At 41.6% G+C, this 17,958-nt stretch overlaps 1 protein-coding gene across 8 annotated transcripts in view; it reads right to left on the bottom strand.

The window, feature by feature from the left end:
- Nucleotides 1–520: 520 nt before the first annotated feature.
- The window catches only part of plppr2a (phospholipid phosphatase related 2a), a 60,516-nt gene continuing 43,078 nt past the window's right edge, over nucleotides 521–17,958 (bottom strand). For 5 of the 8 annotated variants that reach the window (XM_067615429.1, XM_067615431.1, XM_067615430.1 and 2 more), the window contains 5 exons: nucleotides 6,200–6,320; nucleotides 5,369–5,619; nucleotides 4,109–4,285; nucleotides 3,232–3,359; nucleotides 521–2,183 (listed from right to left, as the gene is read on the bottom strand). In XM_067615429.1, coding sequence (XP_067471530.1) covers nucleotides 2,075–2,183; nucleotides 3,232–3,359; nucleotides 4,109–4,285; nucleotides 5,369–5,619; nucleotides 6,200–6,320 — 786 coding nt within the window. In that variant the 3' untranslated portion in view covers nucleotides 521–2,074. Of the gene's footprint in view, nucleotides 2,184–2,308; nucleotides 2,480–3,215; nucleotides 3,360–4,108; nucleotides 4,286–5,368; nucleotides 5,620–6,199; nucleotides 6,321–17,958 lie in introns of those variants that run through there. The other 3 variants (XM_067615434.1, XM_067615432.1, XM_067615433.1) reach the window with 3 other exon arrangements.

The following is a 17,958-nucleotide window of genomic DNA, read 5'->3' as shown; positions in this document are numbered from 1 at the left end:
GCTTGAAGATTTGACAATAAAAGAGGGAAAATTGAATTCCTGTCCACCATTTACACTTACATGATAATTCAAAACGGAGCTTCGAGTTCTTATGAATGCACAGTATTTTTTGAACTGGGAGTAAATAACACTCTCAGTCTTACCTTGAGCCGGCGGGCAAGTATTTTGATACAAAGAGTGAGTCATCTGGGCATTTTCCAACCGATCCAGTGTTGGTTCAGAGTGGTTCAGCACCTTCATACACACTGTTCTCTATCATCATAATAAATACAACATTTTCCCCAATCTCTACAGTGAGTGTTGGTGACGCTTGCATAAAAATCACACTCTCAATACAAAAAAGAACTATGTACAATATCATACAAACAGGTTTCAGTGTTACAAAGTGAATTAAGGGGAAGGGATGTACAGTGACAACTAGGTTAGGGGACATAAGTGTGATTGTGCATGTGTGTGCTTGTATCTTTAGAATATGCTTCATGTGCTCTGTAAAACAGGTCTTTATTCTTGTGTGTGTGTGTGTGTGTGTGTGTGTGTGTGTGTGTGTTTGTATGTGTGTGTGTGTGTGGCGTCCAGCAGAGGGAAACATTTCACAGCACAGTGATGGTGTTATAGTCATGATACCAATGCCACAGAGAACTAAACAGAGGTTGTCGTTTGGAGTGAAAGAGGAGGGTGAATTAAAACATGGATCAGAGGGGGTGTGCAAATCAAAATCAGCAAAACTGTCACGCCACATATAGCGCTTATGGCAACCACACCATATATATACACATGTCAATAAATAAAATCGATTGATAAAATTAATAATTACAGAAATCGGCCAGTCTGTAGCAAATCTTTTCAAGAATCAGTGAGAAAGAAATTCCACTTCGGGGTGAGCGATGCTGTTTCAGAGTGACATGGAACCAAAAAAAAAAAAAAAAAAAAGTCTGTTTTTCACTTTCATCACAGAAAGTGTTTTGTATGAAGGCTCCTCGTCTCAAAAGAATACAAAAAAACAAATATTTGCTCCTGAATGTGATGCACTTTATTTGGCTCACTGTTGCGCCACCGGCAGTTGGAGCTTGGGTTTGTCTTATGAAATGTGTTTGTATTTCACATCAGTTTTGGCAAAGCTGCAGCATCTTAGAGAAAAAACATGAAGAAGATAGCCAAGTGAAGATGTCTCTATTTTCATCCTGTTTGCTTTTGTCTGCTGCTTCTGCTGAGAGATACAAAATGGATCCTTTGATCTGAGTAAACCTCATGCAGAGCTGACTGGGGCACTGCTACTCAGACTACAGTGTGTTTGTGTGTGTTTGTGTGTGTACGTGTGTGTGTGTTTGTGAGGTTGTGCGTGCGTGAATGGGATGAGATAAGGAGAGAGGGTGAGAGAAAGAGTGTAAGAAGGAGACCAATGGGGGGAGAGAGGGTGTGTTTGTGTGTGCGCGCGTATGGCTTGCTAAAAGGATGTTTTTTTACGAGTGAATCTCAGCAGCACACATATCCTTCAGCGGGGTTCTTTGGTCCAACGTTGCAACCTCCTGACAGCAGACATCAAAGCCGTGTCCTGGGAGTTCATTGTCACGTTTAGCTTTCAGTATGTGCCTCCTTCAAACGGGTGAAAACTCATTCATACAGTTGGAGGGGGGGGGGGGGGGGGTGGTGGTGGTGGGGGAAGCAGTGGACATTCTCAGTGGTCACAGTTTTGATGTGTTTTTCCTTACAGAGCACACCACTGAAGATGAAACGTATCAGTGAGCTTCACATGACTGAGTTTATACAAAAAAAGTTAGAAAGAGAACGAAAAGTCTTTAATTAGAAGATCTGAAATGAAAAAAAAAGAAAAAAGAAAGATAGACCTGACACTGCACTGAAAGTTCACCTCTTTACTGTCAACACAGCAAAGAGAAAGTCTGAGAAGAGTTTTGCCTATCGGTTCCCCTGGGGTTGAGAGAGCAAAGGGATGGTGTGCGTGCTGTATTTTGTGCATTAGGGGAGATCTAGACCTGCGTAGAATAGGAGCGGTGCAGCGTCGCGTACCGCCCAGCCGGATGGGCGGCGCAGTGCGGCGAGTGCTGCTCGGGCTGGTCTAGACTTCGCTGGAAATGGAGCGAGACGGTATGAGGACATCGGGGGTGGCGGGGAACCGATAGGGCTGATGGTCATGTGATCTCGGTGAATGGAGATCCCCGCGGAGTCTGCAGGGGAAAGAGAGGAGTGAGAAAGAGAGAGGACGGGGGGGCGGAGAGAGAGAAGGCGAAGGAGAGAGAGAAAAGTGAAGAAAAGAATAATCAAGAGCAATGCACGGGATGAGGGCGAGAGAGAGAGAGAGAGAGAGAAAGAGAGAGAGAGAGAGAGAGGAGGAAACAGAAATAAGGCAACAGAGGACGGGGAGAGTGAGGAGTGACAATGACAGCCAAAAGAGATTTAAAGTCGGTTAGAATGGTTGAACGTAGGCGTTGTAAGGTGGGGAGGAGGAGGAAAGTGCGGGATGCTGGAGGAGAGTGAGGGACAAGGGAGCAGATTGAGAGGAGAGAGGCAAGGTGGGAGACAGAGGAAAAGAGGCAGTCAGGTGAGGGTTAGTGAAGGTGACAGACCACAGAGGACGCAAGACATTTTCCTAAATACGTGCGGCTGCCCCACCCCGAATCTCTTTAGAAAATGCAGCACGGATCTAGAGAAGATACGACTTAAGGGATCCTCTGCGATCGCTACAACTTTCTGCAGTTATTTTCTCTTTGCCTCAGCTGCATTCATAGTTTTCCTCCAGCCAACTGCTTTGCATTATATCAGAATGGCAAATTACACCTCAAGTGTGCCAGCCAAACTGCTGACTCACCTCAAAGAGATAAGTGAGTCCCTGAAAACAAGGAAATGTGTAACACTGGAGTTTTAGGAGAAAGGAAGCGCCTCTTCCCCAAGCAAACACTAGAATTTGTTCCATCTTCTGGTTGAAATACAACCGTAGCTCATTTCACACCAGCAGAACAAATCTCAGCTGCGTTCTTATCAGCCTACAACAAGGCTTTAAGATTTACAGGATTCACTTGGGTGTTTTTGTTAGGACTGGGGGTGCGGGTGGGGCTTGGAGCATGCATGTGTGGGGATTTATTGTTTTTTGGGGCAAAGGAGGACAACGGATTCAGGTAAGAGACAAGGGGCATTTATCTCGGCCCGTCTTTGTGAGGGTGTGAATGCAGCCCTGCCTCACACCCACCTCCGCCCCTTACCTGAGGGCCACTTAACTTTTCGAGTGGACTCTCCACACAGGGCAGCGTCACCATGGGCATTCCCAGCACAGACTCAGGGCGATAGGGTCGCGGTGGAGGAGGACTGGGCTGCATCTGCTGGAAGTTGTTAATCACACAAGTCACCTGGAGATAGAGACCAGGACAAAGAGTTAGAGAGAAGCAGACAGAGAGAAAGATATGAGGAGAATTGACCATTCGCTAGACCTCGGCCTCCGAACAATGACTGTTCAATCACAGCTTAGTGACCGTAACCAGGCACGACAGCTCCGTGAAGTTTTGGATTTCTCTGTGTCACAATGGTGTACATAAGAGCATTACCTAGTATCTGAAGAATATGGAGGGTGGTGTATTTTTTTAAGCCTTTACCAAACCAAAAACACCAGAGTAAAAGTCTAAGGAATGGATTAAATAGTGTGTTCATCTGCTCTACTGTAAACTACAAACATTAGGATATACGGCTAATTAGATTACTACCTACAGTAGTAACCAAGTGTTTTTTCCAAAGCCAAGGGGCATATCATTTGCAACCTACATTATTGTGTGGAGTTACAGCTTAGGTTACAAAATTTGTTGACGACTGAAACATCTACCCTGTGGAGGAAGATGCTAGTATATCAGAGTTTAGAGGAACGATAGTGACTCTGTCCTGCTGTGTATTTTGGTTAGAGGGAAGACAACACTCCAGCAACCCGTTAGATAGCATTATGTTTGCCAAACTCATCGGTTGTTCCTTGTCCTCAAATGTTTTAGTGTTAGCATCAGCTGATGTAGTAGCCCTAGTAAAATCAGTGGAGTACCATTTAAAAAAAAACTCAAAACATTCATGTTTCCTTCTATTCCTGCACCTGTCCTCCCTTCTAATGTCTCCTCACCAAAAACACAGCGATGGCTCCTCCAGTGAAGAATCCCGCCAGGACGTCAGCCCAGTGGTTGCGGTATTCAGCCACCCTGACCACGCCTACTATCATGGCCAAGCAGAGCAGGGTGAGGCTGATGGTGGGCTTGGTTAGCCGCGTGCCTTTGGTCTTGAACACCAGCGTCACGTACATCTGCAGAAAGGCATACAGGAGAGCACGCACAGTAGGGTACAACGAGACACACAAACATATATGTGTCATTACTACAGATGAGTTTTGAAAATGGGCACCAGTATTTTCTTCTCTTACTGGCTGGTTGAAGGTTAAAGAAAATTATCTTGACACTGTAGGTTTATAGGTGCAAATATGTGTTTCTTTTAAGGTTCAAACTGAAAACAATTAGAACTTTAAAGAGAACAATTGCATATAAAGTCAATGCAAAGATGCAGGAAGACGCCAAAAGACATATTCAATCTAGGTGGCACGGATTGAGGTGAAGAAGCCTCTGAAAACACGTCAACTTTAGCAAAGTTACTCATCCTAAGGCGCTATGACTCCAAACTGATTAATGCACTGAGATAAAAAGAAAGGGAGGAATATAATTGGTAAATTTTGAAGATCACTTTTGAGTTTTGAGTCTGAGCAGTAGCACTCCACATACGAACAATTAGTGAATAGGTTGCTAGCAGGCTACAGCTAACATCTTGGTAAATTGTTGGCAAACAAACAGAGACTGCAAAAGCACTCCACCAGGTAACATTTGCATCATTTAATGCACTTTGCTTTCAGTCTGAATACACCGAAAAAGTTTTTCTGAGACGATTTCCTACCGGTAAATTAAATAAGTAGGGCTAATCTGAGGGGCTCAAATAGTGGATGTTCGACAATCTTGCCTGACGCTGCTCCAATCTGTCATTTCTGTCAATCTGTCAAGGGTCATTTTTACAGAAGGGGTTTAGTCATTTTGGAAAGTGCTCTTCTTCACTTTCTAGATCAGAAGATTGATACCACTCTCATGTCTGTATGGTAAATATGAAGCTGGTATCACTCTTCTCATCTAACTCTCGACAATAAAGTGAATGACAGTATTCGCCACAAGTTCGAACTATTCCTTTAAATCAGTGGTTTCTCAGCAAAAAAAGTTAAGTTCAGTGATTCAATCCTAAAGAAATGTAAAGTGTAAAAGTGAAACCAAAAAGGAGGGATGGTTTCAATTGATGGCACACATTTACAAATCTTTACCGAAGCTTTCGCTTTCGGCATGCTCCAACCTACCACTGTGTACACTGCCGAGTAGACGCTGAGTGCTGCATCCTTGGATGGGAAGGATTTACGTGCAGACATGACAATCAGCGGGTTGCCAGTGCAGGCGCGGCGCTCTGTGATGTACTGCATGGTGGACTGGCAGCCTAACGCTGTGTAGTTTGGTCGGCAGGCAGACAGGAAGTGTGGCGTCTGGTTTCCTGTCACCACCTGGCCGGCATTAGCGAAAATGGTGGTAGTGAACAGGCCAAAGGCGTAGACACCTGGGTTGAGATGAGGGAGAGTTGGGTAGAGGGTTGGAAAAATTGTGAAGACGGCGATAGAGAAGTGGTATATGATAAAAAAAAGATAAAGAGACAGAGGATAGAGATATGAGAAAGAAAAGCACTGATACTCGAGAGAGAGCAAAGTCAAAACATGTAACAGCACTATTAGATAAAAAGGGTGATAATAAGTTTTTCCTGCTTAAAATAGCCCCCAACACATTATTATCAGCTGAGGTGTGAAATTGCAACAGAAGCCTTCACCTCAGCTGATTCAGCTCAATATGCTAATTTGTAGGCAACTTAATATTCATGAGTGTCTTCCTGGCATGATCCTGAATATCTTACCTCAAAGATTATATCGCAGTTTATCATCCAATTAACAGCTACATGTACAAGCTCTGGCTGACAAATTCTGAAGCGTAGCAAGTCACTCTCTTACAATTCAACCTTTTCTTTCATGTAATTTTGATCTTTCTCTACTGTCTCCTTCACACTTTTCCTGACAAAACCACAAACAGACACAAATAAACCAGTAAAGAGCAGAGAGGAGCTGTGTAATACAAAACAGTGTGTTCACCTAGGAAGCGTATTATGCGTCTCAGTAGGGGGTTGAAGTAGCAGCAGTCTGCGGTGACGATGGTCTTCTCCTGGGTTCCCTCTGCCTTGGTGAAGAAGGCACACAACTCTCCAACAAGAATCTGTGCACACAAAAGAGGAATCACGGGACTGACTGGTGGAAAAATGTTGTGCGTAATCCTCCCCCACACCACCGCAGTAACACTCACCCACACCATCACACACATACAGGTTAAAGGTCAGGGTTGAACACATCACAACAACCCCCTGAAGCTGCTAGAGATGCAGTGGTTTGATTAATGACACTTCAAGGCAAAAGTAACCTGCAGCAACAAGATGGTTAAGTGTTGAAGGGCCCAGCTGCTTACTCTATATTCAGAGGATTTTTTTTTTCTGACCCAGGTTTTATTTTAGTATTTCTGGAAATTATTTAATTAATCAGTTACAGCATTTTACTAACCAAGTTAGTTATAGAGATCTGGTGATGGGGCAACACTGCTTTAACAGTCGGTAAAGAGTCGAACAAGGCAAGGAACATGAACAGTCAGATGATTAGACAGTGCAAATAATCCAGTTTATCCACAATATTTGAACCATGTATTTAGAGGCAAAACAAAAAGAAAAAAGTGAGCACACCTAAAATGTCCATTATAATGTGTCATTGCACACATATACTATAAATATGGTAGGTGAAATGGGGACTAGGAAGTCTGTCTACAAAATCTAATGGGTATTTGCTTCTGCATAATAATGTTAACATTTGCCTTTATTTGATCTTCTAGATAAAAATGTTTGCTTACACCAAATCAGATCATGTTCTTAGTCTTTCTATGTCACATCCCCATTATTCAGCAATGATGTTTGTCCATAAAATGTTATCATACCCAATATCAATGAAAGCCGGTGCTTCATTCTATACCCCCAGATCCTGCCCTCCTCTGTGCAGGTGCCCTGTCCAATCAGCCAACCACTAGTGCAGGGATCCTTCACTGGCTTCCCACCTAAAAACACTGCCGATTGTGTTTATTGTACACAAGTGACAGGCAGACAAGGCATTATGAAGCTTTGCCACTTTCTTTCTGTTTGTGCTGAAAAAAGACTTAAAGCTTTGGGGCTTTTAAGTTGGCGAGCACAGTGACATCGGGTGGTTTGCAGAACTTAAAGCAGCCCATCAAGACTGGGATCCAAACACTTCCCTCATCTCTTCTTGAATGTGTGAACAAATGAACCAGGGTCTCTGCATTAGTAGGTGAATTTTTTGCTAAATATTAATAGTATATTACTTAAAAAACATTACAAATGATAGATCTTTTGAGTATATAGCTAGAATTAATAATAACAGTAAGTAAGTATAAATGCAAATTCAAGTGTTCTCTACAGAGAAGAGTAGTCATAAGAGTAGCTCTTATGACTTTTAAAAAATCCTTTTAACATGTTTCATCTTTACAGCTGTGTACAACAACTGTACACAGAGGAATCATTTGACCACAATAACGTTGCAGGTCAACTATGAAACTAGCATGACTGACCTTGTGCTGCTCAGAGTTATTAGCATGACTAACAATCTGAGAGCTTACAGCACAAATCCAATTACACACCTCAATCATCGGTTTTATTAAGCGTGGTCTCCATGGCTCTGGTCAGATAGAGATGTAAATGCACTACAGTCTGGAAATTTCTGCAATCTAAAATAGCAGCCATTGTTGCCGGTTGCTCACTGTTTTATTGTTCTCTTTGTGAGGAACATCAGGCTTTTGGTCAGGTGACTGTGTTGAACAGTCTGAACAGCGGTGCCTCTCCAGACTGATGACTGCTTAATGGACTGCGACTGTGAGACTCATCTGTGTGAAAGCCTACAGCACTCATGGACACTGGCACAAACTAAAACTTAGATCCCTTAACGAATAACTATCTATGACAGAGATACATTTAATTTAAAATCATCCTGACAACTTCCATACTCTGCTGTGACAGAAGCGGGACCCACTTTAACGCTGACCGTGTTCCACAAACCCATCAACCTCCTTCTTCCTCTTTCCATATTTAACATAATCCCTCATTTATCCCCCACAGTGACAACATCTGAAGCTGCTGAGGGGAGAAAGCAGGTGGAACTACAGAGGAAGTCAGAGAGAGAAAGAAAGACAATGCAGGAGAGAGACAAAGAGAGGTGAAAATGATGATATTTCAGTCAAGTCTCGTGCTTCTAGGCATTTCCAACCAGGTCCAGCCAAATTAAATGAGTTAATAGCAGCAGAGACCCAGTCAGTGCAGCAGTGCTGTGAAGTGCGTGCCCAGACAAGTGCTTTCTTCCATTAGTGAAACACAAACCTACTGGGTGTTACTTGGCAACCCTCTAAACACTAATACGAGCACGAAATCAAAGCTGAAGGGGTTTAATCAGTAGCTTCAAATCAGAGATGTTGAGGAGCATTGCACACTGTAGACAACCATTTATGGGGCAATTAAAAGACAACATAGTGGCTGTTTCCATTGGGACTGTTGGTCTGTGCAGGGTTTGGACATGTGTACTCTAAAATGTGTGTGATAATTGTGGTAGTGTGCTGTCATTCGTGGACAAGTGCTCTTAAACACTTAGCCTCAGGCAAAACTGTAAAGCAGTGGGTGGTAGGTCTTTTTGGAAGCATATGCTGTAGTACTACCACCCCATGAGCATTTTTTGTTTTCCATTAATGTTATTCATGGTGAATGCTTAACATATCGTTTATAAAGTCTCCAGCACGTTTCAAAATCAAGGTGCCAAACCCAACCATTTTAATCTCTAAACTGTCACTAAACAGTGTCCTCTTACTGTCTAGCCACCATAGTCAACATGAGAGAAGCTCTAAGTTGAGAATTGCCCTCAGTTTTTTGCCACATTAACAGCATGGCTCCAGGAATGGCAATGTTGGTCTGACAGTTCGTCGGTCCATCGCTTTGGTCCAGACTGAAATTGCTCAACAATTATTGGATGGATTGCCATGAAATTGTATGACATTCATGGTTCCAAGAGGATGAATCCTACAGATTTTAGTGATCCCCTGACTTTTCCTCTAGCACCACCATCAGGTTGACATTTCTGAAATGTCTCAACAACTATCAGAGAGATTGTTACAAAATGTGATTCAGAAATTCACGTTGCCCTCAGAATGAATTGTAATCTCTTAACTTTTCATCTAGCACCATCCTCCTGTCACAATTTATAATTGTAAAATACTTTGGTTTATGACTTAATGTCTACAAAACTAGTGATGTTCCCATCAGCCTCAGCTGTACTTTGTGTTCTAATTAGCAAATGTTAGTATGCTTACACACTAAACTAAGACATTGAACATGGTAAACATAATACCTACTAAACTTCCACATGTTAGCATTGCTGTGCCTAAATACAGCTTCACAGATATGTTAGCATGGCTGCAGAAGCTGTCAGTATACTTCAACAAGATAACTTGTCTGATGGTCAAATAGCTTTGGAAACCCCTTCCCCAACATATTTCCCATGTCAGCATTGGGCTGCTGTGTCCAACTATTTCTATAATTTTGTGAAACTGGTTTAATGCCATTATTGGCCAGCTGTGTGGAGATGAGAAGCCAGGGTTTGAACGTCTCTTACAGGTTCTCCTTTTTCATTCTATACACAACTGTTTCTACCACTTTTCACATGAACCATTGAGTGCAACACTATGAAAGTCTCTGGGGTTAGTCCATTAATAATATAGCAATTAACATTGCTATAGTCTAAAAAAAACATGATCTCCACTATAATGTATTTTACATTATAATGGAAATCATGTTTTGTTCCTTTCCTTTCTTTTTAAATTTTGATTAAAGACCTCATGGCCTCACTGTCAAAGCAAACCTATGCCCTTGGAGATAAAAGCAGGGGAATTTGTGAGCGAGTAAGAGAAAGAGTGACTGTAGGAAGTTAAAGACTAAGCAAAGAAGAGAGGAACAGTATGGGCAAGGTAGAAAGGTGATGGGGTTAGGGGAAATACAGCAGGAATGAATTATTCATGCGTCAATGGCATCCTTGTGAATCATGTCATGCATTATTTCAACCAACATTTCTCAATTATCTCTCTCCACTGCAGTGGGACGCGCTCCAGCTCCCTGCCTCCTCCTCTGCCCCGACTGCTCCTTCAAGGATTCACAGTTAAATACGACGACATTGTCACTGCAGTTTAGGGCAGACAGGATTATAATTCCTTGAAATTAAACTACTCATTCAGGACTCTGATGTGTCCAGAAACATGCCGTTCCAGGACACATGATGATTTAGAGAAGCAGCAGATTGGTAAAAAAGTGAGTGTAGACAGGGATGTGTATTACATGCAAACTCATATGCATGATTTAGATGCAGAACAAGAGAGAGGAGTGAAGGAATGACACATTAATACAGACATGATTAACTCTGCGTGCGTGCACAAATGACGGCATGAGTACAGAGCCCATGTTTGTCCGCACAAGGAAGCTGGAGGATTCTGCTCTGTGTGTGTAAGTAATCAGATCTTGATTTGTGTCAGTGGGTATTAGTCGAATGTGAGTGTGCATTCAGACTTGCCCTTTTTATGAATATGTGTCTATTAGAAGACAATAACCGAGGATGTTTTACTTAGAGCGATGAGATGAATGAAGAGGATCGTGGAGATGAAGTGGGAGCAGTGGGAGCAGGGGAATATAGAGAGGAATACGAGAGCCGGAACAATTAGAGCAACACAGTTTATATATAATTTTATATATCATTATTTTGCATACAATTCTCAACTCTTTTAGTTCTCGTTATTGGTGAATCTTAAATCTAATTACTGTGTAAAACCATCTTTACTAGTGTGTTTCCTGTATTTGGAAGATTGTCTGAAGCAGCGAGCTAGTCAAAAGACAGGAGACAAGCAGCCTGTCGTGTTATCATCATGTGGTAATGATGTCAATAAAGCTGCAAGGGAGAAATCAAGTATCGTGGAATCAGCCTGAGGGATGGCACTGCAGCAGAGTACTGAGATGCAGATTGCTTCCATTAATATTCTCTTCTGCAAATAGCAACAGACTCTGTTCAGCCCATGTTAGTAATAAAACAAGGTGGTAAAAGAACAAAACAAATAGCAGACAACACACGGAAACAGATGGAAATATTATGTATCCTAGACTCATGAGCCAATACATGAAATGTAGCAATGCTGCAAGAAGCACTCAGATTTGCTTATTATACAGATCCTAAATCTAAGAGCTGCTACTCCAGCTTGATTAAAATATGTTTACTTTTGGTATACTCTTGGTAAACTTTGGTATATAAGGCTAACAAGTCTTAGTTTGCCAGTAAAGATTCAAGGTAATGCTTGGATACACTTGAAACACACTGGCTTGTAAGAAGTGTCATCCAACCACATCTGAAGGTGAAATTGTTAAAGCTGTTCTGAAAGACTACACTCCAAAAATGAAAAGCTTGTTATCATAGAGAGGGGTGAGATGCCATGAATCGTACAAATGGGGATAACGGTGCACAGTCTCTCTTTAAAGGCTTTCATAGTGTTGCACTTGTTAGTGAAGTGACAGAAGTAGTTGTGTGAAGAATGAAAAAAAAAAGAGAGCTTGAGAGACAAGTTCAAGTCCTGCATACTTTCACACCTCCGCACACTCGGCAATCGCTGCCTGAAAAGGGTGTGATTGTCTAGATTTTTTAAAATTAACAAAAACTGTCAGATGCAACCCTTCAATTCTGATTTCATATGCTATTTGATGAAGTATCAAGCGCGTCATTTGTAGTATACAGACACCTAACATCACTTTTATTTTATCCTATTAGTCATTTGTGTGAAACTTTGTCATAATTAGTGTATGAATTCTTGAGTCATGGCCAAAAATGTCTTATGGAAGGAGTTCCTGAGATATCGCGTTCACGAGAATGGGACGTACGGACATACGGATGGACTAATGGACGGACAAACCGAAAACATAATGCCGGGCTGTCCAGCTGCCACACGGAGGCATAAAAAGGAGGAGGACTAGAAGGAGGTGAAGTCATTTTAATATCCCCTTTAAGAAAAAGAAATTTCTACTATCAGAGCTTCTGTCTGAAATTACCCCCCAGTCTCTCAACAATCTTAATTAGTGAATGCTAAACTTCAAAGGGTAAGAAAGATGATCACTCATAAGTAAATTATTTAGCAGAAACCCTTTGTCATGAGATGTTTAGTCTATCTTTGGCATCTAATCTAATGAAAGCAAGTCTTTTATTGCACAAACCAACTGCAGACCCATTTCCGTGAAACGCAGCTCTGCAGCCATAAGACCTAATGCTTTTGACAAGATTGGGAAGGTTATTCATGTGTAAAGTACAAAGAGATGCCTCGCTGTCACTAGCATCCCATTATCTGTCATCATGTACAGTGACCTCAATCTCCGCAATGCAATGTATATATTAGATTTGGGCTAATGGATCATATGAAAGACACTGCACCTGTCTGAGTACATCAGCATCACTTTTACTTACATGTGGTTCTCACCAGGATTTTGACTGCATGGAATAGGTGCTAATGGGAGGCTCTTAGCACAGGAGGCTGACTGAAAACACACACACACACACACTAAACACAGAGCCGTCCAACAACAACATGTATTTCAAGACTGAGAAAACAACATGATCTTATTCACGGATGGAGGGGATTCACATAAATGTAAACACAATTGCATTAACAAGGGTATAGGGCACACGCGCTGTAAAAGCACACCCACTCATGTATACACGCACAGATCACAAAATCACACGAAACGCACAGTGATGCCCCCGTTCCGTTGAGTAAAGTGTGATTGCACATTGGAAGCATTGATAGCCTGCTGAGAATCTGCCCAGGCACCCAAACACTTGTTTGTATTATTATACTCTTATACTCTACGGAGCATAGATTTATACCATGTTACACAGGCAAAACCTCTTCATAATAGTGTTGTAGCATCACTAATCGCTCTCTTTCTCCCTGATCTCTCTTTTCTTTTACACTTTTCATTGTTTTTCTTCCCACAGGAAGGAAAAGTAGGTGATATGTTCCTTGTCTTTCCCCTCTCATTTATATCCAGTTCAATTTTCATTCCCTCCTTTTCCAAATCTGCTCTGTTACATTCTTTAAAACCTGCATCAATGGGGCCACTAGCTGTGAATCATCAGTCATTCTGTTTTTTTCTCTCTCCCTCATTCTTTGTCTGTCTGTACATATTTTGCTTACAATTACCTATTTTGTAATCCATTAGATCACCAAGATGGATGACCTGGATGTACCTTCAATGACAGTACTATGGTTGAATATCAAAATCCATTCCCTTCTCTTTGGAAAAATATCTGTGGGCACGTGGGATATACAACGTGTGTTTTCTGTTGGTCTGAGTGTGCCTGTTTGTTGGCGTACAGCACTAAAGACTGAATATTATATGTATGGATCAGAGACACCCTCTCCAAACTTCATTAATAAAGTTATAATCCTTAAGACTTTCACTGAATCAAACCTTGTTTTTCATACTATTTATGATCAGCATTTTTTAAACAATGTCCATTCAATGTATTTACATTCTGTAATGACCTCTCTATAGAGAGGTTTTCACTGTTAGTGGCAGACGAGCATGAGGGATTCATAGGAAATGATGCAGCATGTGAGCCAGTGTTACTGTTTGCAATTGAATCTCATTGATCTCAGCCTCTATGTTTACTGTTCATTTTCCTAATATTGTATCAGAACTGCATTACGTTACTGCTTATGCAATCCTAATATTTCCTATTGCTGCTGACGAAACGCTTTCTTTAATTGTGAAGCAGTCACAAGAAAAGCAATGTATTTGTCACCATGGCTTTTAGAATGAAAAGTGTGTCTACAAGACAACAGCCATTTTTTGACAGCAGATCAGTTTTACACATTGCGGGAAGTAATGGAACCAGACGGAGCAGCCACATTGACACAGTGAGCTGTTAGATGAGGAGCTGCAGGTGACAGGCTCGTGTCGTGCAGCATGAAGTCAGATCTCCTGTCAGCATGGTGTGATGGAAAAAGGCCAATTATTGACCGTCTTTTTCATCAAAACTTTTTTTCTCTCTCTCTCTCTTTTTTTCTTCACCCATCTGTTTGTGTGTGTGGGCGTGGGGGGGTGGGGGGTGGGGTTAGGGTGAATAATGCAGTATGCATAATAATGCCTAATGTTACAACTACAGTAAATGTCCAAGAACAATGTGATAATGTCTCAAAATGCCAAAACACCTCATAAAACAGCATTGTATTGTTCCACTTCACAGTTAATGTACTTGTAAGAGAAATTGCTCTTCAAAATCATTAGCACATAATCTAACAAATATGAAAGAGTATATCAGAATTTTTTTTTATGATTAATTAAACTAAGACCTGCCAATGACCTTTGTTGCATCTTGTTTCCTGTCATCTCTCTTAGCAAGATTCTCAGGAAGCGATCATTTTCAACTCGTGGAAAAACCTTCAGCCCTAGATACGACAGTGACAAGTGAACACTGTGCTACTTTTACACACATCTTCACACTCATTCACTTATTTGTTATCACCTTGATTCATTACAGAACTCACAGCCTCTCCCTCTTAGCTGCCTTTCATCTTTGCTTGATGATTTTCTGCAAAGGACATTTCAGTTTTCAGACAAGTAGATGGACAACAAATACGTGAGTAGCAGCAGCAATGCTCAAACCAAATCAGCTTCGCAGCAAAAAGTGCAAATGCGGTAATTTTCAGAAAGACAAAGAGTTGAACCTGGCAGAATCAGGTAATTTTCTCTATCCCTCTTCATGCATGAGTGAAACGCTCACTGCCATACACAGATTTGGTCCAGTGGCCACATGCAAAGATGTAAGAATAGAAGGTTGCAGGCTGGGATGCACCCCTGTTGTGAATGCAGATTGGGAACTGCCATTCCTCAGACGTCTCTGAGGTGCTGAGTGAAGCACCGCAGTCCACCAGCCGTGCAGGACCCCTGAGGTGTCTTTCCTCTCTGACTGAAAAATGGATCAAAGCTAAGAAGCAGAAGTGACAACCACTGCTCAGTCTAATCTAATTTCCCAGGAATGGGTGACTTCTGTCGAAACCACTAGATAGGCAACAGGAAGGCATAAACACGCTCTCACTCTAGCTCCATTCACTGCATAACCTATCAGGTTGATGTAACAAATGCCTCGGGCCCACTAGGAAACTGGTACATGGAGCTTGCTCAGGCAGCTCAACTGCACACCTCGCTACAGAGAGAGAGTGAAAGAGAGGAACTAGTTCAGGCGACATGAAAAAGAAAAGGTGACAGATGAAACGAGGAGGTTGTTTGATGACACAAACATCAAAATGGTATGGTGATGCAATCCTGTGCTGGCTTGGGAAGGGTGATTATCGTCGTGAGCAGTTAGATCAGTGCTGTGATTGCGTTCCAGGCAGAGCGGGAACTGTGAAGACTGTGGTAAATTATCTGCCTCTGTGGATATCAGCAGTGCAGATAGGTAGAGCAGATAGAGCATCAGCGAAGCCACTTTAATGTGCAGTGTTGAAAACAACACGTACCTCTTCCTTTCCATGAATAGAATCCTTTTTAATTCCTCTTGGGGCTTTCTCTCTGAGCCGTGATTTCGTCTATTCTCTTTTCTCTTTTTGCCTGGTTCGTACATTTTTTTCTCTTTCTCTGTATCTCCTCCAATAACTCAACTTGTACACTACATGAACATCACCTCCCCTCTTATCTCTATTTATCAGCCCTTGTCATTGCAGACTGAAGAACAGAAGTCAAGGGGCAGAAGCAAGAAAGCCTTCACCCGGTGACGGGCATATGCTCTTATGGCAGCCAGTGTCACAGCAACCGATGCCCCCCTTTCCCATCATGGAGCCCACCCTGCCATCTGTCTCATTAACCTGGGTTAGCAGCATAATGGCCTAGATTTTGTGTCTGCTTGGAAGCAAAATGGAAATGTGACATGCAATAAGGTAAAGAAGAAGATGGACAGCAAAGAAGATCATAAGGCAAAGGCCTAAGAGAGAAGAGACTGGGTAAAGGCACTGATCCATGTCTGTGCAACTGTGCATGAATGTGAGAGTTTTCTTTCAGGTCATGGTTCCTCTGGGTGAGGCATAGTGCAGTTTAATGTCAGTCCACTGACATTATGACTGAGAATGTGAGGATGCTGACACAACACCTTTTTGACAGGCAGTCAAATATGAGCAGGGCATCTGAAATATACTGCAGCATTATTGACTACTGGTCATGGTTAATTTCTGGGTTTCCAGTAATTACTTAAGATTTATTAGTATATTATTCTAATAACTGTTTTTCCTTACATACTTAACAAAAAAATGTCAGATGTCATAGATGTGGTAAACAGTGTTTGGCCCGGTTGCATGAGAAAGTGACAGTGACATACAGTAGTTGTTGAACTAGCTGGTGAGCTAAATGCTAATATGCTACTCTACTAGGAACACACTAGTGCAAGTCAGTCACAATAGCTCTCCTGGCTTCTTTCTATTTTCTCTGTCCTGCAGTGTTTACTACCCCTGACATTTTGTTCTCAGGATTGTTCATCAATTTATTCAATTAAGAGTTATTGAAGCAGGGGAAAAAAAACACCAGATAAAATACTAACTGTCAGTTAGCCACGGCGTCACTAGCTCGGTGCTAATAGTTCACACAGTTTATTCAAAAGACATATTTGCACCATCGACTCCTGTCTCATAACTGTCAGCAAACTATTCCTATCTTGTGGAGTATAATCTGACAGAGAAGATAAATGAAAGTGGATGGTGAAACGTAGCTATTTTTGACTGTTATGCACCACAACACCAAGGCAAATTCCTTGTCTGTGCAGACCTACTTGGCAATAAACCTGATTCTGATTCAGATAAGCTAGCTACATAGCTTCCTCCATTTTGGACTCTCCAGCTCTTTGTTCCCCTTTAAAGGTCAGCTCTGACAAGATGGCTTGCCAAATTTTGCATGTCAAATTTGTAAGAACAAGACATTGATAACGTAAGACTACTTTTGGGTTGCCAGGTTGTGAAAAATGGAGGAAAAAATCCTGCTGGTAAGTATTATACTCAAATTCTTTAAATTTATAAAGCATTTAGTTACAACAGTTACAACTTTTAAACCCCTTATTAAGAATGTGCTTTTAGAAAGTGCTGTTTTTATTAACTAATTCATTAAATAACACTAAAATGATTTTACATAGGAAGCAGTGATGGCAAGTAGAAGTATAACATACATACTGTACATATAGACATATTTACCATCTGCTGCCTGGCGAAATGGAGCTTGCGTAATCTTTTTTACAGTTGGGTCTTAACTGCACATGAATCTGACCTGCCCTTTAATGTAGTGTGGACTTCATGTGGAATTAAACTGAATGAGTCAGAACATTTTAACCCTATTTATTAAGCTAAGTATTCATTTCTCACTGCAAGTGCCTTTTATCTCAGTGTGACGTCTGTTACATAAAAGACTACCTTTCCTCTTTATCTAAGGTTAAAGAGCAGGAGGTGGGACATAAGAATATAATTTTGAAGTCTTCCCGTGCATTTGGAGTCTGTTTGATTATTACCCTATCTACAGATTCTAGTGCAGACAAGCTGAGAAGCTCTATCAGTTCATGACGTGCTAAGTGGGAGGTGAGACAAACATAGGTGTGAGGAGAGGTCAGAAACAGCAAGGTATTAAGGGTTTGAAAGGGTAGAGGAGGTGTTGATGAGAGTGAAGACAATATTAGAGAACTGAGAATGGGTGGAAAGGCTA

This window comes from Thunnus thynnus, chromosome 17 (assembly GCF_963924715.1).
Source record: "Thunnus thynnus chromosome 17, fThuThy2.1, whole genome shotgun sequence".
Taxonomy (NCBI): Eukaryota; Metazoa; Chordata; class Actinopteri; order Scombriformes; family Scombridae; genus Thunnus; species Thunnus thynnus.
This window is presented reverse-complemented; position numbering and strand designations above follow the sequence as displayed.